This window comes from Ahaetulla prasina, chromosome 2 (genome assembly GCF_028640845.1).
Source record: "Ahaetulla prasina isolate Xishuangbanna chromosome 2, ASM2864084v1, whole genome shotgun sequence".
NCBI lineage: Eukaryota > Metazoa > Chordata > Lepidosauria > Squamata > Colubridae > Ahaetulla > Ahaetulla prasina.
In genome coordinates, this window is record NC_080540.1 from 26678713 (window position 1) to 26705032 (window position 26320).

General features: G+C 45.1%; 3 protein-coding genes across 7 annotated transcripts in view; 1 reads left to right on the plus strand and 2 right to left on the minus strand.

Moving 5' to 3' along the window:
• The window catches only part of LOC131193419 (zinc finger protein 420-like), a 106116-nt gene extending 105733 nt beyond the window's left edge, over positions 1-383 (minus strand). The window contains exon 1 of the mRNA XM_058173543.1: positions 81-383. The gene's annotated coding sequence lies outside the window, so the exon portion shown is untranslated. The remainder of the gene's footprint in view (positions 1-80) is intronic.
• LOC131193440 (gastrula zinc finger protein XlCGF57.1-like) overlaps positions 1-21179 on the minus strand; it is a 29798-nt gene extending 8619 nt beyond the window's left edge. Inside the window, exon 1 of one of the 2 annotated variants that reach the window (XM_058173595.1) lies at positions 21063-21179. The gene's annotated coding sequence lies outside the window, so the exon portion shown is untranslated. The remainder of the gene's footprint in view (positions 1-21062) is intronic. The other variant, XM_058173596.1, reaches the window with a different exon arrangement.
• On the plus strand, positions 622-15244 carry LOC131193429 (zinc finger protein 260-like). 4 transcript variants are annotated; one of them, XM_058173575.1, is made up of 5 exons: positions 622-1014; positions 1207-1326; positions 9519-9601; positions 10391-10517; positions 11986-15244. In XM_058173575.1, the coding sequence occupies exons 2-5, from the start codon at positions 1227-1229 to the stop codon at positions 14031-14033; spliced, it is 2358 nt and encodes a 785-aa protein (XP_058029558.1). In that variant the 5' UTR covers positions 622-1014; positions 1207-1226; the 3' UTR covers positions 14034-15244. The 4 variants fall into 4 exon arrangements, with proteins under 4 accessions (XP_058029558.1, XP_058029559.1, XP_058029561.1 ...); XM_058173576.1 differs by having other exon boundaries at positions 11989-15244; XM_058173577.1 differs by lacking the exon at positions 622-1014 and adding an exon at positions 7295-7432 and having other exon boundaries at positions 1212-1326.
• Positions 21180-26320: the final 5141 nt, after the last annotated feature.

Consider the following 26320-nt stretch of genomic DNA (forward strand, 5'->3'; position numbering starts at 1 on the left):
TCTCCTGTCTGAGCATTTCCCCAGGTGGGAAAAAGGAAGGAAGGAAGGAAGGAAAAGGAAGGAGGGAGGGAGCTTCTTACGAGGCGCCCGCAGGGAAAGGCGGCTCTGTTCCTCGGTCCAAGAGATGCGCGCAGGAAAAGAGATGCCCGCTTTCCTCGCAGCCCCGCCGGCTAAGCTTCCTTCCTTCCCGGCCTCGCACGTGGATCCCCCTCCCCTGAACGACCCCAGCCAGGAAGTGCTTGTAGCGCCTCCCCTCTCCGTCCAGCTCCTCCCATTCTCTAAAGGGCGGAGAGCGACGCCCACTCGGGGGTCTCCCTGCCTGCCCCCCCCACTCCGGCTGGGATGCTCAGCTGGGCATCGAGTCCGTTGCTTCTTTGCCCCAGGCAGTCAGAGAAAGTGGGGAGAGAGGGAGGGGAGGGGGGAGAGGAGGGGAGGGAAGGGAAGCGGAGCAGCAAAGGTAGGAAGGAATCGCCCTTGACCAGAATAAGGGTTGGGGGGACCTTATTGTTTCCGAGGGTCCTGCAAACTCTGTTATTCTGTTCAAGGGCGATTCCCTTCTAACTTTGCTGCTCCGCATCCTCTTCCCTCCTCCCCCCTGAGCTTCGTCCTCCTCTCCCCCTCTTTCCCTGACTGCCTCGGCAGAAGCAGCCCTGAACTCGCTGCCCAGCTGCCCATCCCACCCGGGACCGCTTCCCCCGTTGCCGAAGGGGGGGCGTAGGCAGGGGGATCCCCGAGGGGGCGGCGCCCCTCCCCCCTTTGGAGATTGGGAGGAGCTGGACGGGGAAGGGAGGAGCTAGAAGAGCTTCCTGCTTGGGCTCTGCAAAGTCTTGGCTGGGGCAGTTCTGAGAAGGGCGATCCACGTGCGTGGCTGGGAAAGAAGGAAGGGAAGGAGGGAGGGAGCGTGGCCGGAGGGGCTGCGAGGAAAACGGATTGCGGATCTGTTCCTGCGCGCATCTTTTTGGGAAGCGGAGTCCGGGCGAGGAAGAGAGCCGCCTCTTTCCTATCGAGCGCCAGGTAAGAAGCTCCTTCCTTCCTTCCTTCCTTTTTCCCACCTGGGGAAATGCTCGGACAGGAGACCCTTCAAGGCAGCTTCTTGGGCCGCTGCTAAGATCGCTCCTGCAGCCCCCACCTTCTCCTTGGGGAGATTGTTCTGCCGGCCCTTCCTGATCATTTCCCGTCACTTCCTTTTCTCTGCTGCTGTTTCAGAGCCAGAAGGTTTGGGTTCAATGGATGCTCAGGCGGCCGGAGGGACCGGGGGCGATCCCCCCCAGGAGCCGTTGTTTCGGGGCGTTGCTCAGGACGAGCCACCTCAGGAGGGAGCATCAGGTAAAGGCTCCTGCTGATGCCCTTGAATCCTCAGGATTGACTTTGCCCGAGTGAATTTCATTCCTGAATTCCTTTTCATTGTTCAATTTAACTGCGTTTTTAAAGTCTTGTGTCCAGTTCAAAAGGTCTCACCCTTTTCCGATAGGCCAGCCTGTCTCAGCCTTGGTGACTTTTAAGATCTGTGGACTTCCACTCCCAGAAATCTCAGGCCACCATAGGATGGCTGGCTAGGGAATTCTGAAACCTGATGTCCATGTATTTGAAAACTGCTAAGGAAATAGTTTTGCTTTCTCTCATTATCTGATGGGGAGAGTGAATATTATGTTGATGATCAAGAGTGCAGAAAAGAGCAACAAAGATGATTAGGGGAGTAGAGACTTAAACACATCAAGAACGGTTGCTGGAATTGGGTGTCAGGGGGAAAAAACTGATTCTGAGCATAGCTGCACTTGTAAGAAATTGAACAGACAAGTTCATCCCAGGGCGTCTCACTTAGGATCCTTTATTAAACATAATAATTTATTAAGGATCCTAAGTGGTTTATTGAATTTCAAATTATGGCGAACAGCAAGTACTTACACAACAACCACCTTGCAATGAAGGTCAAGTGGACGTGCAGTCAAAAAGTAAGGCTTGAGGCTGGCTCACTGTCCAACATGCCATTATTACCGTATATACTCGAGTATAAGCCGATCCGAATATAAGCCGAGGCACCTAATTTTACCACAAAAACTGGGAAAAACTATTGACTCGAGTATAAGCCGAGGGTGGGAAATGAGGCAGCTACTGGTCAATGTAAAAAATAAAGATAGAGCCAAGTAAAATAACATGAATATTTATTTGAACGAAAAACAATAAAAGTGCAAAAGGGGGAAGGAGGATTCCCAGCTTTAGAAAATTTAGAACTACGCCGCCTTTGGTATGACCTGAGCATAGCTCATAAAATTATCTGCTACAATGTACTTCCTATCAATGACTACTTCAGCTTCAACCACAACAATACACGAGAACACAATAGATTCAAACTTAAAGTGAACCTCTCCAATCTAGATTGCAGAAAATGTGACTTCAGTAACAGAGTTGTTAATGCCTGGAATGTGCTACCTGACTCTGTGGTCTCTTCCCAAAATCCCCAAAGCCTTAACCAAAGACTATCTAGTATTGACCTCACCCCATTCCTAAGAGGTCTGTAAGGCGTGCATAAGAGCACCAGCGTGCCTACCGTCCCTGTCCTAATGTTCCCTTTAGTTGTATTCCTTTTATGTATTCAATTCATGCTTATATTTATATAATTATTTAATATGTATTTGACAAAATAAAATGAATGAATGAATGAATGAATAGAATAGAATAGAATAGAATTTTTATTGGCTAAGTGTGATTGGACACACAAGGAATGAATGAATGAATGAATGAGTGAGTGAGTTACTTCAACAACATTGTCTCACAGAAATTGACAATACAACTGCAAGCATGAAAATGAGTCCTCCTTTAGCTTCCAAGGGACCAGGGTGCCTCTGAAGGTCAGTGCTCTAAGCACTAAGAACCCAGCACAAATCTAAGCCTGTATGCACACCAATAGTGAAAATACCCTGCACAGTGTCTCTTGGCAGAAGGTTAATTTTCATAGACGTTGAGGTGGCTCTTTTTTTTTTTGGCAGGGCAATAAGGGTCTCTAATATCATTAAACCCAAGTGTGAGGAAAAAGACAGCAGCTAAAATGTTAAGGCCAGTTGTGTGACCTTCTCCAATACAGTTGGCCTGGCTGTTTGCCAAAACTTAAAACACCCTCCCATCCCCCCTCCCTGCTAAAGCTTCTTTCTTAAAACAATTGTGGTCTTTGCCTTTCATTGTGCCAATCGACTTTAGAAGTCTGTGTGTGTGTGTGTGTGTGTGTGTGTGTGTGAGAGAGAGAGAGAGAGAGAGGAGGAGGAGGAGGGAGTGCAAAAGGGAAGGAGGATTCCCAGCTCTAAACAAAGGAAATCCCGGAATGCCAGCCGAAAGGCGGGCTCACGTTCCTCCTCCCTTGCTCAAAAGCCCCAACATGATATTGGAATTGGATGCCATTATATACCTGCTGAGGGATAATTTGAATAACTTGAAAGATATAAAAGCTCTAAACATATTTGTTTAAAATCTAAAATCTATACTTAAAATAAAATGAATATAAAGTAATAAAGTTCTTTAAAGTTGTAATTCACTTTGCTGCTGAAAAGAAAAGAAGCTTAACACCTTAAATGGTATTTATTAACTGAAATATCATCAAATCAAATATATAATGAGGTATATTATAATGACCTTTGTTTTCAGAAAGAAGCATGATGGAAGTTTTTCAATAAAGGGGGAAATATAGAAAAAACTTAGTGTCATGCTCATATATCATCTTTACAGATGTTGTTAACACTATACTGTGGCAGCATATGATGGTACAATGTTTCAATCAATTTCAGGATGAAAACTCATCAATGAGGAGGAGGTATAATTTATTAACCTTGTATGATATCAGTTTCTCAAGGACTCTAGAAGGACCCGAGGAAGAAATCTCTGCCCCTCCCCACCTTTCCAACCCAGCCTTCTAAGGGGACCTTTGAGGGAGAAATCTCTGCCCCCTCCCCACTTTCCCTTTCCAAGGCAGCCTTCCAAGAGGACCTCTCGAAAAGAGCGAAAGCTTTCTCCTGGCCGTTTTACCACCACTACACCCTCCACGCCGGCCATCCTAGGCTGGGTTAGAAACGAGGGGGAAGTTCAAGGACCACATCGATGGCACGAGCTCAGATTGCCGGCTGGGGATGATGGGCGCTGCAGTGCGATCTCGGGAGAGACTAGGGGGGAAGAAAGAATGACTGTTTCGCCACACCCTAGGATTGGGGAAAACATTGACCCCCCCCTTAGTTGCGGGAGAAGGGTTGCGCTTCAAAGCGGTCGCCTCCATCCATCAATCCATCCTTCCTTCCTTCCTTCCTTCCATCCATCCATCCTTTTTTTTTTCCCAGCGAGCGGTGCGTGTGTGTGACATGCAAGCAAGACGTCTCACAGGCGTGTGTGTGTGTTTGTGGTGGGGTCTGTCCCAGCCACCACCCACTCGCTCCCTTTCCCTCTTCGGGCGTGGGCTGTTCCCGTTCGCCTGGCCTCCGTCCTCCGATCTCCTGCGCTGGGAGCGGCGGCGAGCCAGCGAACGGCCAACCGGGCACCGCGGACTTTGGCAAGGAGGAAGGTGGGAGGAAGCGGAGCTGCCGGCTGTGGGGGTTGAGGCGTGCAAGAGGAGTGAGCGTGGAAAGGCCTTTTTGTGTGTGTGTGCGTGTGTGTGCGCGCCTGTGTGCCCTAGGGAGGGAAGCGGAGCTGCCGGCTGTGTGTGGGGGTTGAGGCGTGCAAGGAGTGGCGTGGAAAGGCCTTTTGTGTGTGTGCGTGTGTGTGTGCGCCTGTGTGCCCTAGGGAGGGAAGCGGAGCTGCCGGCTGTGTGGGGGTTGAGGCGTGCAAGAGGACCCCCCCTCCCCCTCTCCCCCCCCCCCCCCCCCTCTCCCCCCCCCCCCAACCCCACCATCCCCCACCCTCTCCGCGCGTGAAGGTCACCTCCTCCCTCTTCCAGGCGGCGGCGGCGGCGGCGGCTCCGGCTCCGAGCGGAGCGCCACAGCCGGCAGCTCCGCTTCCCTCCCACCGGTCCCAGTCCAGCCGAACGGTGGCGACATGCGGCGCCGCTCCGCTTTCACGTTCGGCTGAACGGCAGGTCCGCGGCGGGCGGGGAGCCGCCAGCCTTCTCGGCGACGCCACCGTTGAAACCTCCTCCTCAGCCGAAGGCTGGCGGCTCCTGCCCGCCGCGACCCATCAGCCCAGCAGTGGCGGGCGGCCAGCCGAACGGTGAAAGCGAGCGCATGTCGCCACCGCTCGCTGATGAGGAGGGGCGTGCAAGAGAGGCCGCTCCTTCCTCCACGCCGCTCCTCTTGCACGCCTCAACCCCACCATCCCCACCCTCTCCAGCGTGAAGGTCACCTCCTCCCTCTTCCAGGCGGCGGCGGCGGCGGCTCCGGCTCAGCGAGCGCCACAGCCGGCAGCTCGCTTCCCTCACTGGTCCCAGTCAGCGAGCGGTGGCGCGACATGCCGGCGCGCTCCGCTTTCACCGTTCGCTGATTGGGGCATGGGTCGCGGCGGGGAGCCGCCAGCCTTCTCGGCCGACGCTTTCACCGCTCGGGAAACCCTCCCTCCTCAGCCGAAGGCTGGCGGCTCCTGCCCCGCCCGTGCCAAGGAAGGAAACCAGCGAACGGGAGGAGGAGCGGGCGCCGCATGTCTGACGCCCTGGACGGGAAGCGGGCTCTGAGCCGGCTGTGAAGAGAGGCGCGCAGCCTCCTCTCCTCCTTCAGGCCTCCTCTGCACGCCTCAACCCCACCTCTCCAGGAAGGTCACCTCCTCCCTCTTCCAGGCGGCGCGGCGGCGGCGGCTCCAGCGCCGCAGCCTCCGCTTCCTCACTGGTCCCAGTCCAGCCGAGCGGTGAAAGCGACATGCCGGCGCCGCTCGCTTTCACCGTTCGCTGATTGGGACCGGCATGGGTCCGCGGCGGGCGGGGCGCCAGCCTTCTCGGCCGACGCCACCGTTCGGGAAACCCTCCTCCTCAGCCGAGAAGGCTGGCGGCTCGCCCGCCGCGACCCATGTTAAGCGGTCCCAATCAGCCGAACGGTGAAAGCGGAGCGGCGCCGGCATGTCGCCACCGCTCGCTGGACTGGGACCAGGAGGAAGCGAGCTGCCGGCTGTGGCGCTCGCTGAGCCGGAGCCGCCGCCGCCTGGAAGAGGAGGAGGTGACCTTCACGCGGAGAGGGTGGGGATGGTGGGGTTGAGGGGCGTGCAAGAGGAGCGAGCGTGGAGGAAGAGGAGGAGGCGCCCTCTGCACGCCTCAACCCCCACACAGCCGGCAGCTCCGCTTCCCTCCCTAGGGCACACAGGCGCGCACACACACGCACACACACACAAAAAGGCCTTTCCACGCTCACTCCTCTTGCACGCCCCTCAACCCCCCCACAGCCGGCAGCTCCGCTTCCCTCCCACCTTCCTCCTTGCCAAAGTCCGCGGTGCCCGAAGCCGGTCGCTGGCTCGCTCGCTCGCTCCCAGCGCAGGAGATCGGAGGACGGAGGCCAGGGCGAACGGGAACACTGCACCACCAGGGCTTCCCCGCGCCAATGCACAGCCCGCCAAGTTTGCGCCGTCCGCCCACCAGACACGGGAATGGGGGCCGGCCTGGGGGCGACAAATCCCGCGAGACCTCGGCGGGCCCGCTCCCCGTCCCTCCCATGGGAGTCCGGTCGGTACCCCCTCCTGTGCGGGGTTCCCGAAGACGTAGACTCGAGTATAAGCCGAGGGGACGTTTTTCAGCACAAAAAACGTGCTGAAAAACTCGGCTTATACTCGAGTATATACGGTATATACCACAAAGCACAAGACTTTCAAAATTCTGCCACCTTGTCACAGCAACTGAGGCAGTTTTCTCTTCCTCTAACCACAATGTCACAACATCGTTATTTTTACGTGCTTTATAGCCTGATAGTTCCTCTTTTTTCCTTTATCTCAGCTCGCCTCACTCTGCAAACTCTCCTACCAACAGTATTGAGACATACTATTTCAACATACTTGCAAGTTACAACTTTTTAATGGACACATCATTAGTACTGGATACAATGATTTTAAACAGATTATACAGATTAATATTGAGTACACTAAACCTTGCCAAGAAATATCAGGTCAATAGGCAGCTATCAAGAAGCAAAGGCCGACATTATGATGAGTTTCCTCTCACACTCGTTTAATTAAAAGAAGGACTAGGACTGACGTGATAGCAATATTCCAGTATTTGAGCGGTTTCCACAAGGAAGAGGGAGTCAACCAGTTCGCACCTATTCGGGAGAATCGGTTATTAACTTTTTTAAGCAGTTCGGAGAATCGGTTGTTGGAAGAAATCTCATTTTGTTCTTTTTCCACTTTACAGGGCTAATCCTGTAAGGAAGGCTGGAAGGAAACATTCTGGTGTTGTTTCTAGCCTAACCTTTATCGCCCTTCTTACAGAAACGGCCTCTCTGGTTAACCCTTATTACATTGTAACAGCTAAGATGAAGCAGCCATCATCGTGAGTGACTTTGAGTTGGCCACACCCACACGGTCACATGACCACTGAGCCACGCCTACCCAGCTGGTCATTAGGGCAGAGAACCCGTTGTTAAATTATTTGAATCCCTCCATTGGAGTCAACCTATTTTCCAAAGCACCTGAAGGCAGGGTAAAAAGGAATGGGTGGAAAGTAATCAAGGAGAAAAGCAACTTAGAACTAAGGAGAAATTTCCTGAGAGAACAACTTGCCTCCAGAAGTTGCTCCAACACTGGAATTTTTCCAGAAGTGATTGGACAACCATTTGTCTGAAATGTTATAGCAGGGGTGTCAAAAGTGGGGATCAGAGGAGGCCAGGCTCAACCCAGATCAAAGGGGAAAAATTGAAATGTCAGACATGGCGAGTTTGAAACCTGTGGTATAGAAGAAGATCTGTTATTCTGTTTTCTGAAATGGCTGAAATAAAGGAGGTGGGGAAGGATGATATGCAAACCACAGCAGGCTTGTTAAAAATTCAGACAGGATGTGGGCATAGCTACCTGGGTACTTTCCTTATTAGACTGTCAGACAGGCAGCTGTATTTCGCTTGAACTAAGTAAACTAGAAGGTTGAAATATGCAAGCTCTTTCCCAGCCTTATGGGAGGACCTACCTTTGTCCAAATCTGAGTACACGTATTCCTTGATTTACAATTTCGTTTCACCCTTGTCTTCGAGTTCTAGAGTCAACCTGTCCATTTCTGTGCAAGCCAGTATCTTATTTATTATCTCTTCTTCAGGGTCTATGTATCTCTTTACTCTTCCAATTTTGTGCAAAGACCAGTCTTGCTGCTGTTAATATATGCACCATTAAGTACATTGTTCCTTTATTATACTGTATTTATCCTTTCAGATACCCAATAGAAAGAGTTCTGGCTTTGAATCTATTTTTTGATTTAACATCTTTTCCAGCCATCGTTTTATCTGATGCCAAAAATCCTTAGCTTTTGGACAGACCCACCACATATGATAGAAGGTTCCTGGCACTGCCTTACATTTCCAACGCATCAGAGAGAGGTTTTTGTTCCTTTTAGCTAATCTTGTGTGTGGGAGAGGCCACCTGTAAAACGTCTTATAAAGGTTTTCTTTGTAGGTAATCGCTAAAGTTGATTTTCTATTCCTCTCCCATAATTCCTGCCATTTATCTAACTACACAGCACAATTTCCACATTCTCAGGGACACAAGTCCATCACACACAAGTCCACCCCGACTTTTCATAAGTTAATCAAAGCTGATTTGTGTGCCGGGTCCACGGCCCCCAAAACCTTCATAAATACAGCCATTCCTTGATTACGATATATGAGACGTGTTAAAGTAGGTTTTAATATTCCTGAAGTATTGCAGGTAATTTCATATTAATGCTGGACCTAGTCCAAGTTCCCTGAGATAACAGCAACCCAGGAAACTGGATCAGGGACAGCATCAGTAGGTACTGGTCCCCGTTTTGCAAGTTTCTCACAGAAGGTTGCAAAAGGTGATCACATGGCCCCAGGACACTGCAAGCATCATAAATATGAGACAGTTGTTGCCAACTCTCTGAATTTTGATCCTGTGACTATGGGGATGCTGCCAATGGTCTTAAGTGTGCAAAACAATCCTGTCATTTTTTTCAGTGCCATTGTAACTTCGAACAGTCACTAAATGAGTGGCTCTAATTTGAGGACTACCAGCATATGTGTGACTCAGAGAGAATTGGACTCTCTTTGTTTGTGCCAGGCCAGACCTAGTATTTCTGATTAACAACTCAGCACAGCTCCCTGGATATGGGATGGGATCTACTTGAGGCCTCCAGAGTGAAGTTCTGTGGTCCTTTAATGCGTAAATTCATGGCTGAGATAATCTGCCTCTGAATCCATTCCTTGGTCCTTCCACACCTTTCGGTTTTCCTCTCACCCAATGTTAGCAGCTTCCATGTATTGTTGTTCTGTCTGCAAAGTATCCAAATAAACGGATTCCCTAGTTAGCATAAAGATATGTAGAATCGCCCTTCTGCACTGTAGCTTCTAGAATATGGTTAGGATGTTTGATAGCCAATTATTCCTTTGCTGTTTTTTCCCCCCCACTCCTAGACACTCTGATGGCCTTGCCTTCATCTCCTGGAACCTCGGTTCTTTGTAGCAGAGGATTAAGAGCTGTTCAACTTCCAACTCAGGTAGGAAGATTCTCCCCTCCCTTAAAGTGTCCCAAAGGTGCTTTTTCAGGAGGCAACGAGACTTTCTTGTTTTTTTCTTTGAAGACATTTTGCTTCTCATCCAAGAAGCTTCTTCAGCTTCTTTAATTATCTTAGTTAATCTTCCCTGCACTTTTTCCAAAGCCTCCACATCTTTTTGTAACATGGTGACCGAAACTGGATGCAGTACTCCAGGTGTAGCCTTAATAAGGCTTTATAAAAACACTACTAATACTTCACACATAACCTCAATAGAATAGAATACAATAGAATAGAATAGAATAGAATAGAATAGAATTTTTTATTGGCCAAGTGTGATTGGACACACTTGTAATGTAAAAATGTAAAACCCAATATAAAAAGTAAAACCCAAGGTTTCCTTTTACACGGAAATTAAATGTTGAACACCACCTTCCTTGATTTGGCATGATTCATTGGCTCCTTGCATGGGGTAAAATTAACTCAATGTTGGATTGGGCCAAGACATCCAAGCTCTAGCCCATCAGTGGAAAGCAAAGGAAGATGGGCTTGCTGCTCCTGCGGAATTGGCCAAACCAATAATGCATTACCTAGATGTATCTCTAGCCAGAGGCTCTTGGCACTTTATGTTTTTGGAAAGGTTCTCTAGAGAAGATTCAAACTTTCCCTACTTGGAAACTCTGCAGGTGGAATATGTTCATCAAGAAGAGGACTTGCAAGTAATTCATTGAAGTGTTCATTGTTAGGAATGCTCATGGAATACATTGTGTTTTTTCCCCCTCCCTGTGTCAGGAATTGATATCGCTTGAGGATGTAGCTGTGTTTTTCTCCGTGGAGGAGTGGGCCCTGCTGGATTCAAAGCAAAAAGCCCTGTACCGGGAGGTCATGCTGGAAACCAAGAGGAACATGGCTTCCTTAGGTAAGGGATTCTGTTAAGCTATTGAAATTTAGTAGCTGGAACAGTGGAATTGTAGAAGGAATCAGAACACTCAGTTACAGCTGATTGGTTGGTGAGAGCTGTCCCCTGCATGAGGCAATCTCTGCTGTGATTGGTTAGTGTGAGTGTAAAGGGGGAGTGTCCTGTTTCCCGCCTTTTTTCCTCTGTGGGCTTGGTAATTTTACCTCATGGTGATGCTGTAATGTTGGTTAATCTCATGATGCTCCTGTTAGCCTGACTTTCTCGTTTACTGTAAATATTGATGTAAAATATATTAATTGACATAAAACTAGGAGCTTGTGTCCGCATCTCTGACCTTTTTGGACACCTGCTGCGCAATTCCCTGACAGATTCATGATGACAATTAAGAGCCCAATAAGAGTCCACTCCACCGGTTGATCATCAGGATGCAACTACTAGAGAAGTGATCTGTTTGATCTACCAGGTCCTCTGCAGATGGGATCTTCCAACCGTATCCCCTCCCATTTTCTCCAATGCTTCCCTTTTTGTAGTGCTACCTGTAAATGCAGGAACCACTAAAGATGAATGAATGTTTATGAAGATTCTCAGTCATCCATGTCTTGGTGGCCCAGAGGAGCTTTTTCAAACAGCACCTGGATTTTCTTCGTCTTTGCCTGAAGACATTTCATTGAAGAAGCTTTCTGACTGAATGGTGGAGAATGGAAGGATTGATATTTCTTGCAGTCATCTGGTCCGAAACAGTGCCAATGACCAGCTGACTGCAAGGAATATCAATCCTTCCATCCTCCACCATTCAGTCAGAACTGAAGAAGCTTCTCGGATGAGAGTCGAAATGTCTTCAAGGGGGAGAAAAAAAGCACCTGTGGGATAAAGATGAATGAACACACCAGAGTGACAACCAGTTTTCTTCAAGGGAAAACCTCTTCATGGCTATGAGGCTGAAGCTCAGCTCCAGGTCCAAGCCCCTCAAAATTTCTACCTTCTCCGATTAAACCGCTAGGCTCTCCATCTAGTCTTATATCTTTTAGTTAGGATTGAGTATTTGTATTTTTATAATATTTTACTTTATTGTGTATAGGTTTTTATCCTTTTAATATTATAAGCCATCCAGGGTTTCCCTTTGGCAAGCTGAGAGGCCAATATATTAATGAAGGAACGAAGGAATGAACAAAATGAACCACTAGAGACCACTTTTAACTGTCCCTTCTGCTGCCTTGAAACTAAATATGAAGCCCCTCCACAAAAGGTTCAGTGATCTTATCCAAAATCTTCAGGTTTTTATTCTGTACCATTGAGAAGAAGAGAGACCCAAAGGCCAAAACGTATATTCCTTTAATACCAAGCATAGCACCATGTTTGGAACAAATGGGGTTTGGGAGGAAGTTTGATATTGTTCAAAGACAGTAACGGTGCTTGATCCCTTTTGCACTTACGTTTGTGTTAACTTTTCTATTCTTTCCGTTTCAAGCAGGCGATGGATGGGAGATGGAGGATTCTGGCCAAGAGGCAGCAGCACTTTTGCCAAAAGAGAAAAAGGAACTTGCAGAAAAAATGTATGGAAAGCAAAGTTTAGAGGAAAACCAATTAAGGGTTGAGCTGGAGAATTGCTCTAGTTTACCTTCTGCAGATACCAATGTCTTATTGGGCACAGATGATTGCCAAGAAAAAGAAGTGTGTTCCAGGTATGGGAAAACACTTCGAGATGGATCGGGATTATGTAAAAGCCCTGCTGGAGAGAAACAAGATGAAAGCAGGCAATACTCTAGAAGGACCCTTCCTCCTCCTTTACATGAAAGAACACAAGAAGGAGGCGAAATGTACAAATGTACGGAGTGTGCAGAACGCTTTAGTACAAGTCGCTCTCTTGCACTGCATAAAAAGATTCACAAAGCAGAGGATCCACACAAATGTCTGGATTGTGGAAGGACCTTCAGGCAGAAAAGTCACCTTAATTCACATAAGAAGGTCCACAAAGAGAAGAAGCAGCATCAATGCATTAATAGGGGAAACAGCTTCGGAAGCAGCGCCTCCCTTACTTCCCATCAAAGCATCCATAGAGAGGAGAGGTTGCATCAACGCAGGGAGGGTAGAACGAGGATTACTGTGAGCAGGGAACCGAATTCCCGGAAAAAAAGCCCCACTGGGAAGAAATCATGTAAATGCCTGGAATGTGGGAAGAGCTTCCGCTATGCAAGTGATCTCACTTCCCATAATAGGATCCATACAGGGGAAAAGCCGTATCATTGCACGGTGTGTGGAAAAAACTTCACCCAAAAAGGCCATTTCAATTTACATAAGAGGATCCACACCGGAGAGAAGCCGTATAAATGCACAGAGTGTGGAAAATGCTTCAGGACCTCCGGTGAGCTTACTTGCCATAAGAGGATCCATACAGGGGAGAAGCCATATCATTGCATGGTATGTGGAAAGAACTTCACCCTAAATGGCCTTTTAAATAAACATAAGAGGATCCACACCGGAGAGAAGCCGTATAAATGCACAGAGTGTGGAAAATGCTTCAGGACCTCCAGTGCCCTTTCTTGCCATAAAAGAATTCACACAGGAGAGAAACCCTATGAATGCTTGGAGTGTGGAAAAAGCTTCAATAGACGTGGCGCTCTAACCTTACATAATAGGATGCATAAAGGGGAGAAACCATATAAATGCCTGCACTGTGGAAAGAGCTTCAGTCAAGAAGTTAATCTTAAGACACATGAGATGATCCACACAGGGGAAAAACCATTTCAATGCACGGAGTGTGGAAAGAGCTTCCGTGTCTCAACAAGCCTTACTGCCCATCACAGAATCCACACGGGGGAGAAGCCCTTTCAATGCCTGCAGTGTGGAAAGGGCTTCAGTAAGCCAAGTAGTCTTATTCTCCATAAAAGGATCCACACGGGTGAAAAGCCTTATAAGTGCACCGAATGTGGCAAATGCTTCGCTGATTTGCGGGCTCTCTCTCTTCACAAAAGGCTCCACACTGGGGAGAAACCATATGAGTGCCACACTTGTGGAAAGAGCTTCAATGAAAAAAAAAGCTATATCAGACATAGCAGAACCCACACTGGGGAGAAACCATATCAGTGCCAGGAGTGTGGAAAATGCTTCAGTGATTCTGGAGAACTGAGGATCCATAAAAGGATTCACACAGGGGAGAAACCCTATAAGTGCACAGAGTGTGGCATGAGTTTCAGAAGAAGTAGTTACCTTTGTAGCCACAAGAGGATCCACACTGGGGAGAAACCATATACATGTCATGAGTGCGGAAAAAGCTTTAGTCGAAGTGATTCACTCAGCAGCCATAGAAGGCTTCACTCAGGGAAGAAACCCTATAAATGCCTGGAGTGTGGAAAATGTTTTAGTGTGAGTGTCCAGCTTACCTACCACAATAGGCTCCACACAGGAGAGAAGCCATTTAAATGCATCGTGTGTGGAAAGAGTTTCCGAGACGGGGGGAATCTTACGCGCCATAAAAGAATCCACACAGGGGAGAAGCCATATGAGTGTGTGGAGTAAAAAGAAATTCAGAACTGGGAGTAACTTTAATCACCATAAGAAGACGCATAGCAGGAAAAGATGACACTAATTGGCTCATGTTGATTCTCAAAATTTTCTTTATCCTCACAGAAGTGTCCCAGGAGAATCTGTAGAAATACATGGCATATGGGAAGGGCTTCCAAAGCAACAGAACCTTTTTGACCCATTAAAAATAAGAGTTGCGTTGTATATTTAAGTCACACCAGAAGAACAAGAAACAGGATCTTCAGTGAGCACTTCACTGGGAGAAAGAGACGCAAAAGAAGGAAATATTGAACCAATACAAGGCTCAAGATTTTTTCTTCTAAAATAAAAACTGGACGGTTGGCGTTGTGTCTGCACCATCTAAAATTGGTTGGCTTTAACTGATTTCTAGTCTGAGATACGATATTGATTGTGTTTGTTTTCTGTTAATGCCCTAACTTGTACAAGTAGCTAAAGGCTTAGCTTACACATCTCAGATATGCCGGTTCAGGAATTCTGGAAGTTGAAGCCTACAAATCATAAAAGGTCCACGGTTCACCATCCCTGGTCTAAATCGAAGGATCCTTGGAGATTCAATTAACAGGTTAAACTTAGAATAAAAGCGTAAATGCTTCTGCTTGTAAATCATAACCCCAAATGTACTATGGGACAAGACAAAAGGCACAAACAGGAAAGATTTGCACCTGTACATCTCTAAAAAGAAGAAGTATGCTGTTAGAAAAATAAGAAGTATCATGGAAAGCTATGCTATAGTACTGCTGAAGTGACATTTGTGAAAGTGTTACGGTTACTCTGTGTACATGTTGGGATAGCTTTGCTGAGCTTTGTATTATGTACACTATGGTTAAACTGTTAGTGTAAAACGGGCAGGAATTACTGTAAAGGTTGGCCTCTCCCCTCTTTGGAAGAGCTTTATAGCTCCTGCTGCCTTAAGGAAGTTCAAAACATTCTTAAAGATCCATCTCATCCTGGGCACCCTTTTTTTGGACTATTACCATCTGGCAGACGGTACAGGATAATAAAAAAAAGAACAAATAGGCTGAAAAACAGCTTCTATCCCAGGGCAATAACCATATTGAATTCTATGGTATAGTGCCGTGATGGCAAACCTATGTCACGTATACCACTGATGGTATGCATAGCCATATTGGTGGGCACCTGAGCTCAGCTCCCAGCTGATTTTTATTATTTTTTATTATTATTTATTCGATAATCTTAAGGACTCAGGAAAACCAAGGTAAACAGACAAAACAATATACAATTAAAATACAGATTAAAAACTTATTTTATAATTGGCCTAAAAACTTTAAAATATATAAAACTAAAAACCCTTAAAATTAATAATGAAAATTTAAAACCAATAAAATTTAAGCCAGAAGACCCTATCTTCAGTTGGAAGATCCAAGGTCAGGTATTTGAAACCTGGGGAAGTTGCCCAGAGTGTGGAGCCACAGAGAAGGACCTTCCTAGCCGACATTGCTGGACGCACCTGAGAAGTCCCTCTGTGAGAGCAATCTGGGAGGCATAGGTAACAGCAGCTCCCATAAGTACAGGTAAGCCATGGAGCGCTTTAAAGGTAGTGACCAAACCTTGGTGCACCGAAAGGCCACAGGTAGCCAGTGCAGTCTGCAGGAGCGGTGTTCTGGAGAAATCTATCAGAGCTGCATTCTGACTAACTGAAGAAGTGCATCAAGGAGCATGTAGAGAGCATTACAATCCAAGCGAGAGAACGAGATGAGTGACTGTGCACAAGGCATCCCGATCAAGGAAGGCATAAAACCAGGCAACCTGGAAGGTCCTGGAGACAGACAAATGATCTTCAAACGACAGCCGTCATCCAGAAGAACACCTAAGTTGCACCCTGTCCTTTGCCATAACTGCCCAACAGTCAGCTGATGCAGCTGACTGAATCGGCATCCACAGCCACGCCTTTGGAGGATTAAGCTTGAGCCTGTTTCTCCCATCCAGACCTGTACTTCCAAACACCGGGACAGCACTTCAGCTTCATTGGGGTGGCAGGAAAGTACAGCTTCATCAGACAGCTGATATACCCAAAGCCACTGATGATCTCACCATAGATGTTGAACAGCAGCGAGGATCACGCGGCACCCCACAAGTGAGGCAATCTGCCCCCTGTCAACATCTGCACGGTCGAGATAGAGGAGAACCAGTACACGGTGCACTCCCAATCCTCTGGAGCAAGATACCATGGTCAAAGCCTGAGAGGTCTAATAGGACCAGGCAGAATATTTCCTGGCCCACCAGAGATCATCCACCAGAGCCATCTCCTTGTATCCGGTGGAAGCCACTGGAACGGTCTAGATAGACGGCCATCCAGGTATTGGGGTAGCCCCTTTACAGCACTCTACAACTTACAATTTTCTGTTTCCCACCTCCGGAGGGCCGGAGTGAGGAAGGCCCATTTGCCTCCTCATGCTCCAGAGCCTTTCTAGGAGCCTGGGGGCAGGCAAAACGGCCTTCCGCACCCCCTGTAGACCTCAGGAGGCAGAAAACAGCCTATTTGCCAACTTCCGGTCCCCGAAGAGGGAGAAGGCTTTTCCTCCCAGTCTCCTAGAAAGGCAAGCCTGGTGACAGCAAAACGGACCTACCAGGCCCACCGGGTCAAGAATGTGAGGTGTCCAATGCGGCACAGAATTAAGGGTGTGGGCACACGATGACCCTCCATCCTCCCCCACTACACTATGGCAAAAAGGTTTGCCATCACTGGTATAGTGCAATATCGGGTTTTCAGTTTCAGTTATATAGAATATAAAGGATGTATGTTTGTGTTTTTATTTTTATCGTTATAATGTACACTGACAAAGTAAACTAAACTAAAGGGAGATGAGGAAATACCTTTGACTCTGACTTGTAAACGGTGGGAAATGCTTTGTAAAACGGTGGGAAATGCTTTGTAAAACGGTGGTGGGATAAACAGGTTTTGAGGGAGATCTTTGTGCGCCACTTTTTCTGCAGAATAAAGCTTTTGCTCACTGTACAACCTCCACCTCCATGTGTTCAGTTTGAGGCACGGGCACATCTGGTAACACGACTGGAGCAGGAAAGGTAACGAAAACCCAAAGTCAGTTTGAGTCCAGAAGGATCTCTTTCCTTCTTTCAACCAGATGGCAAGAGCAACTCTTGAGGAAAATAATACGCCAGAACCCTTTCTGAGGTAACCTTCAATTAGGCTGGAAGCTATTCAACTAGGAGAAATTCTTTTGTACTCTAGGATAGTTTTTCTTCTGAACTTCATTTAACACATAGTTAAATGTATTAGATATTTCTCAACTCAGACCTTTTCAATAGTTTTTTTAAAAAATTGTTTATTTTATAGACACATACATTTAAAACATCAGTAATTCCTTCTGTGTGACGTCTCGGTGTTTCTTCTTTCTTCACTCCAACTTAAAATATTACCATTTTTCCACAGATGCATTATTATCATTTTCTTACATAATTATCCATTGCTCATCTATACCTTTCTTCTAACCAATAATAAAATTTATCCCATATCTTAAAATATTCTGAATCCTTTCTTTCTTTAATCCTCAAAGTTAATCTATTTATTTCTGCACAGTGTAAACTTTTTCTAATCATTTCTCTTTCCAGGGGTATTTTCTCTGTTTTCCAATTTTGTGCAAAAACAATTCTTACTGCTGTAATTACATGTATAATCAAATATTTTCTTTACTAATTTTCTCTGACAGGATCCCCAATAAAAAGAACTCTGGTTTTGAATCAATATGTTGTTGGGTCATTTCTTCTAACCAACCCTTTATTTTCTCCCAATAGTTTTTGGCTTCCGGACATGTCCACCACATATGATAATAAGATCCTGGTAACTGATGACATTTCCAACATTTAGCTGATTTATCTTTAAACATTTTTGCCAGTTTCTCAGGTGGCATATGCCGTTAATAAAACATTTTATATTGATTTTCTTTATATGTAGTGGAAATGGTTAATTTATAATTCCTCTCCCATGGCTGTTGCCATTTGTCTAGGTCTATTGAAAATCCAATTTTTTTAGCCCAAGCTATCATAGTTTTCTTTACTCGTTCCTCTTCTAACTCAATCCCCAACAAAAAGTTATTTTTTTTAATTAATTTGTCCTCCATTCCTGAGAGAATCCTATCCACCTCAGTCTTTTCTAAATAAAAACCATGGAGTTTAACATCTTTCTGATATCTTGCTTGTATTTGCATATACATATACCAATTTAACTCAATCCCCTGTTCTTCCAAATCTTGTTCCTGTTTCAATTCCCCACCCCCACCCCATCTGTTAACAAGTCCTTATACCTAACAATATTTCTAAGATTAAAAGTATTTGGCTATATTAAAGCCTCCATTGTTGATAACCATGTTGGAATTTTCATACAGTATTTATCTCTGAACTTCTCCCATGCCAATAGCAGTGCATTTCTTATGTAAAGTCTATGAAAGTACGTATATATCTTACTTCTCCCGTACCATAAAAAGGCATGCCATCCTAGTTGCAAATCATAACATAACAATAGAGTTGGAAGGACCTTGGAGGTCTTCTAGTCCAACCCCCTGCCCAGGCAGGAAACCCTACACCATTTCAGACAAATGGCTATCCAACATTTTCTTAAAAATTTCCAGTGTTGGAGCATTCACAACTTGCAGGCAAGTTGTTCCACTTATTGATTCTCACTGTCAGGAAATTTCTCCTTAGTTCTAAGTTGCTTCTCCCTGATTAGTTTCCACCCATTGCTTGTTCTACCTCAGGTGCTTTGCAGCATAGTTGACTCCTCTTGTGGCACCCCTGAGATATTGGAAACACTGCATCATCTCTCCCCAGTCCTTCTTTTCATTAAACTAGACAACCAGTTCCTGCAACCGTTCTTCATATGTTTAGCCCAGTCCCCTAATCATCTTTGTTGCTCTTCTGCACTCTTCTAGAGTCTCAACTTTTTACATCGTGCACAAACTGATGCACATTCATATTTTGAGCTCAGAAAACTAAAACCTAAGACTTTGTGTGTCTGATGCAGAGGAGGAGAAGGAGTTAGCGTGCATGTTGGTGTAAGTGCTTGCCTGCACAAGTGGTCACCAAAGCTGATCAAGAGAAATAGCTGGGAGAAGAATTTCAGCAAGACATGCTTCTCCCAAAAGTCTTCTCTGGAGGAAGTTTTACATACTGTGTTTTCAGTCATTCTATTTCTGTGATCCTTATTATATCTATTATTATTTCTATTCAATTTCTATTCTAGACTCTAGCACAAAGATCTAATGTCCAAAAGTTAGTTCAGTTATACAAGCCACTCTTATTTTTAATGGATCAAAAGCTTGCTTGAAGCTTCCAATACTGCAAGGGTCTCTACAGATTCTCCTGAACACCTAGGGGTCAATGTTGAGTCAACACAAACCATTCAGGTCATCTTTTCCTCCAGTTTCCTTTATGTTGAGTAATTAGTAGGTGAATTTCTTTCCACACTCCACACACTGATACGGCTTCTCCCCTGTGTGGATCCTCATGTGGGAGGAAAGATTGCCACTCTGATTATAACATTTTCCACACTCCAGGCATTTATAGGGTTTCTTCTCAGTGGGGCTTTTTTTCCGGGAATTCGGTTCCCTGCTCCCAATAAACCTCCTTCTACCCTCCCTGCGTTGCTGAAACCTCTCCTCTCTGTGGAGGCTTTGAGGGGAAGTAAGGGAGGCGCTTCAAGCTGTTTCTATGAATGCATTGATGCTGCTTCCTCTTCGTGGACCTTCTTGTGTGAATTAAGATGATTTTTCTGCCTGAAGGTCCTTCCACAATCCAGACATTTGTGGATTCTCTGCTTTGTGAATATTTTTATGCAATGCAGGAGAGAGCGTACTGAAGCTTTCTGCACAATCCGACATTTGTACATTTCCTCCTTCTTGTGTTCTTTCATGGAGGAGGAAGGGTCCTTCTGAGCATTGCCTGCTTTCATCTTGTTTCTCCAGCAGAGCTTTTACAACAGTCACATAATCGATCCATCTCGGCTTTTCCACACCTTGAAATTCCTCTTTCTTGGCATCAACCGTCAATAAGACATTGGTATCTGGACAAGGTAAACCAGAGCAATTCTCCAGCTCAACCCTTTAATTGGTTTTCTCCAAACTTTGCTTTCCATACATTTTTCCAACCTTTTTTCTTTTGGCAAAGTGTTGCCTTGGCCAGAATCCTTCATCCGGCTTGCAACAGAAAGAATAGAAAAGACACAAACTTATGCAAAAGGATCAAGCAGACTGTGTTTAACAATATCAATTCCTCCCAACCCCATTTGTTAAACATGGTGCTAGCTTGGTATTAAAAGGATAGTTTTGGCCTTTGGGCTCTTCTCAATGGTCAGAATAAAAACCTGAAGATTTTGGATAAGTAGAACCTTTGTGGAGGGGCTTCATATTTAGTTTTAAGGAGAGAAGGGACTGAAAATGGCAGTTGTTCATTTTTTCTTGCCCTTCATTAATATACTCTCATTTCCAAAGGGAAACCCTGAGGCTTATAATTTAAAAGGATAAACATCACAATAAAGAAAATTTATAAAATCAAATCCAATCCAACAAAGAAAAGCTTCAGTGGATGACAGAATCTACAGAAACATCCATTATCAATTAAGAGTAATAATTAAATAAATAAATAAATAAATTCATCTTTTCCTACATCCATTAGGAAAATAGAGGAGATATTTGGAAGATCCCATCTGCAGAGGACAGATCAGATCACTTCTCTAGTAGTTGCATCCTGATGATCAACCTGGAGTGGACTCTTATTGGGCTCTTAAGTGCCATCATGAATCAGTCAGGAATTGTGCAGCAGGTGTCCAAAAGGTCAGAGATGGACACAAGCTCCTAGTTTTATGTCAAATATATTTTACATCAATATTTACAGTAAACCAGAAAGTCAGGCTAACAGGAGCATCATGAGGTTAACCAACACTACAGCATCACCATGAGGTAAAATTACCAAGCCCACAGAGGAAAAAAGGCGGGAAACAGGACACTCCCCCTTCACACTCACACTAACCAATCACAGCAGCGACTGCCTCAGGCAGGGGACAGCTCTCTCCAACCAATCAGCTATAGTCGTGTGTTCTGACTCCTCCTACGATTCCACTGTTCCAGCTACTAAATTTCAAGATCTTATCAGACTCCCTTACCTAAGGAAGCCATGTTCCTCCTGGTTTCCAGGATGACCGGTACAGGGCTTTTTGCTCAGAATCCAGCAGGGCCCACTCCTCCACGGAGAAAACACAGCTACATCCTCAAGCGATATCAATTCCTGACACAGGAGGGGGAAAACACAATGTATTCCATGAGCATTCCTAACAATGAACACTTCAATGAATTACTTGCAAGTCCTCTTCATGAACATATTCCACCTGCAGAGTTTCCAAGTAGGGAAAATTTGGATCTTCTAGAGAAACTTTCCAAAACATAAAGAGCCAAGAGCCTCTGGCTAGAGATACATCTAGGTAATGTGTTATTGGTTTGGCCAATTCCTTAGAGCAGCAAGCCCATCTTCCTTTGCTTTCCACTGATGGGCTAGAGCTGTCTTGGCCCAATCCAACATTGAGTTAATTTTACCCCATGCAATGAGCCAATGAATCAGGCCAAATCAAGGAAGGTGGGGTTCAACAATTTATGTAAAGGAAACCTTGGGTTTTACTTTTACACTGGGTTTTCATGTTACATTAGTGTCCAATCACACTTGGCCAATTTTACTATTCTATTCTATTGAGGTTTCGTGAAGTATTAGTAGTGCTTTTATAAAGCCTTCTTAAGGCCACACCTGGAGTGCTGCATCCAGTTTTGGTCACCATGTTACAAAAAGATGTGGAGATTTTGGAAAAAGTGCAGAGAAGAGAAACTAAGATAATTAAAGAAGCTGAAGAAGCTTCTTGGATGAGAAGCAAAATGTCTTCAAAGAAAAAAACAAGAAAGTCTAGTTGCCTCCTGAAAAAGCACCTTTGGGACACTTTAAGGGAGGGGAGAATCCTCCTACCTGAGTTGGAAGTTGAACAGCTCTTAATCCTCTGCTACAAAGAACCGAGGTTCCAGGAGATGAAGGCAAGGCCATCAGAGTGTCTAGGAGTGGGGGGAAAAACAGCAAAGGAATAATTGGCTATCAAACATCCTAACCATATTCTAGAAGCTACAGTGCAGAAGGGCGATTCTACATATCTTTATGCTAACTAGGGAATCCGTTTATTTGGGTACTTTGCGGACAGAACAACAATACATGGAAGCTGCTAACGTTGGATGAGAGGAAAACCGAAAGGTGTGGAAGGACCAAGGAATGGATTCAGAGGCAGATTATCTCAGCCATGAATTTACGCATTAAAGTACCACAAAACTTCACTCTAGAGGCTTCAGGTAGATCCCATCCCATATCCAGGGAGCTGTGCTGAGTTGTTAATCAGAAATACTAGATCTGGCCTGGCACAAACAAAGAGACAAGAGTCCAATTCTCTCTGAGTCACACATATGCTGGTAGTCCTCGAATTACAGCCATTTATTTAGTGACTGTTTGAAGTTACAATGGCACTGAAAAAAATGACAGGATTGTTTTGCACACTTAAGACCATTACAAGCATCCCCATGGCCACATGATCAAAATTCAGACAGTTGGCAACCATTGTCTCATATTTATGACGCTTGCAGTGTCCTGGGCAGGGTTGAAATCTAAATTTTTTTGCTACCTACTCTGTGGGTGTGGCTTGGTGGTGGGTGTCCCAGGTGAGTGGGCATGGCCAACTCAATGTCACCACAGCCATGCCCACTCAGTCACAACCTCCCACAAGCACGCCCAGAACCCAGTAGAAAAAATTCTTCCCTTTCCTCGCCACCTGTTCTCTTTCACCTAGGCCCCAGCCACCATGCCTATCGGGTCGGGAATGTACCATTCCCAACTCCGCCTTTTCCAGAGCTGCCCACCAAACCCGCCGCCTTCGCCTTTGGTCAGGGGCGCCCAGGACGCCCATTCCTGAGGCCCCGGAGTTGCTGCTCACCGCCTCTTGGGAATGTACCATTCGACACCAGCCTTGTCCCGGAGCCGCCGCCCGCTCTTCCTTCACCACGCAGCATATACTTACTTTCTTCTAGCGGCTGGCTGCCAGGAAAGGCAAGAGTCCATGCACCGACTGTGCAAATGCACACCCGTTTATTTCATTTATTTATCAGCGGCAGGTTGGGTGTGCGCTTGCGCAGCCAGCGCATAGAACAAGGCGGCATATTCAAGGAGAGGAACTCCGGTAACTTTTGGATGCTTGCCTTTCCCGGCACCCTGCCGCTGGAAGACCATGGCAAAGGAAGAGCTGGTGGCTCATAACAGTCAGAATGGTGCATCTCACCCGTTGAGGAAGCGCAGCAGGGGCCATGGATTTGGGGCATGGCCAGCCAGCGATCGCTACGGATCCGAACCAAAAACTCTGCTACCTACTCACCCGATCCGGTCTGATCCTAGCATTTCACCCTGGTCCCATGTGATCACCTTTGCAACTTTCTGTGAGAAACTTGCAAAATGGCCACCAGTGGGAGAATCTTTTATTTTATTTCTTTTTGTCACAACAGTAAACAAACAATTATCATAGATAAAACAGTATATTTTGAAGAAAATATACATATATGTATAAAATATGCATCAACTATTAATTTGATAGATGAAGGAACAATAGGACAGGAAGGTGCACTTTTGTGCTATATGCAGAATGGTCCTCTTAGAATGGGGTGAGGTCAATAGTAGACAGTTTTGGTTGAAGATTTTGGGATTTTGAGTAGAGACTATGGAGTCAGGTAATAGAATAGAGAATAGAATAGGATTTTATTGGCCAAGTGTGATTGGACACACAGAATTTGTCTTGGTGCATATGCTCTCAGTGTACATAAAAAGAAAAGATACGTTCATCAGGTACAACATTTACAACACAATTGATGATCAATTATATCAATATAAATCATAACTGCCAGCAACAAGTTATAGTCATACAGTCATAAGTGGAAAGAGATTGGTGATGGGAACTATGAAACGATTAATAGTAGTGCAGATTCAGTAAATAGTCTGACAGTGTTGAGGGAATTATTTGTTTAGCAGAGTGATGGCCTTGGGAAAAACTGTTCTTGTGTCTAGTTGTTCTGGTGTGCAGTGCTCTATAGCTGTTTTGAGGGTAGGAGTTGAAACAGTTTATGTCCAGGATGCGAGGGATCTGCAAATATTTTCACGGCCTTCTTGATTCGTGCAGTATACAGGTCCTCAATGGAAGGCAAGTTGGTAGCAATTATTTTTCTGCAGTTCTAATTATCCTCTGAAGTCTGTGTTTTTCTTGTTGGGTTGCAGAACCGAACCAGACAGTTATAATGCAAATGACAATAATTCCTCTGTAGAATTGGATCAGCAGCTCCTTGGGCAGTTTGAGCTTACTGAGTTGGCGCAGAAAGAACATTCTTTGTTGTCCTTTTTAATGATGTTTTGATGTTAGCTGTCCATTTGAGATCTTGATATGATAGAACCCAGAAATTTGAAGGTTTCTACTGTTGATACTGTGTTGTCAAGTATTGTGAGAGGTGGAAGTATGGAAGGTTTTCCTAAAGTCTACCACCATTTCTACGGTTTTGAGTGTGTTCAGTTCCAGATTGTTTTGGTTGCACCACAAGGCTAGTCGCTCCCTCTCGTCTATATGCGGATTCGTCATTGTCTCGAATGAGACCAATCACTGTTGTGTCATCTGCGAACTTCAGTAGCTTAACAAATGGATCATTGGAGATGCAGTCATTGGTATACTTGGAATGAGTTCAAGCATTAACAACTCTGTTACAGAAGTCATATTTTCTGCAATCAAGTTTGAAGCGGTTGACATTTAGCTTGAATCTATTTTTTGCTCTTGTAATATTGCGATTGAAGCTGAAGTAGTCTTTTATAGGAAGAATATTGCAATAGATGATTTTGTGTGTTAAACACAGGTCATGTCGAAGTTGACGGAGTTGTAAGTTTTCTAATCCCAGGATTTCAAGTCTGTTATAAGGTATTTTGTTGTTTTCGGAGGAGTGAAGAACCTTCTAGTAAAATATTTCTGGACTCTTTCTATTGTATTTATGTCTGAGATGTGGTATGGGTTCCAGACGGATGAGCTGTATTCAAGAATAGGTCTGGCAAGTGTTTTGTATGCTCTTAGTAGTGTAGAGTTTTTAGAAAAGAAGCTGTAAAATTAGGTTTACAACTCTTAGGGCCTTTTTTGCTATGTAGTTGCAGTGGGCTTTGGCATTAAGGTCATTTGATATGAGAACTCCAAGATCTTTGACAGGGTGGGGGTCATCAGTTAGGTAATGTCCATCAAGTTTGTACTTGATGTTACGGTTCTTTTTTCCAATATGTAATACTGAGCATTTGCTGGTTGTGATTTGGAGTTGCCAAGTTTTAGACCAATCGGAAATTAAGTCGAGGTCTTCTTGAAGGGTAGAAGTATTAGTGGTATTAAATAGTTTGACAACATCAGCAAAGAGAACACAATACCTTGAGATGAGGTCACAAAGATCATTTATGTATAGTATGAAGAGTGTTGGTCCAAGAACACTACCTTGGGGAACGCCACTTTGACAGGAACAGGAGTTGCCAATTTTGACCACTTGTTGTCTGTTTGACAGGAAGGCATTTATCCAATTGTGAAGAGGTCCCAAATGTAGGATTTTAGTTTGAGGAGAAGTTTATCATGTACAACTGAATCAGAAGGTTTCCAGAAGTCTATGTAGATTGCATCTATTGCTTTTCCTTGATCAAGGTTGGTAGTCCGTATGTTTTTGCAGTGGAGAAGTTGTAGATTACAAGACATTTTTTTTTTCTGAAACCAAATTGTTTATTAGAGAGAAGGTTGTTTGTTTTGAGATGGAGTGTAATGGATTGGTTTATGATGGATTCCATTACTTTGCATGAGACACAACATAGTGAGATAGGTCTGTAATTTTCAACAAGGCATGGATCTCCTTTTTTGAAGATAGGGATGACTGTGGCTAGAGACCAGAGTTTTGGAAGGGAACTAGTTTTGAAGGCTTTATTAAAGATAATGCTTAGGGGTTCAGCTATATTAATTGAAAGTTTTTTTTAAAAAGTATGCACATAGTCCATCTGGTCCAATAGATAATGATGGTTTCAGGTTACGAAGGGCTTTTCAACATTATCTTCTGTAAAGTCCATATGTGTTAGGTCGTTGTTTCTTCTGTGGAGTCTATATGTGTTGAGTCGTTGTTAACATTTTGATACGATTGAGGAATGTTGGATATGAGCCATCACTG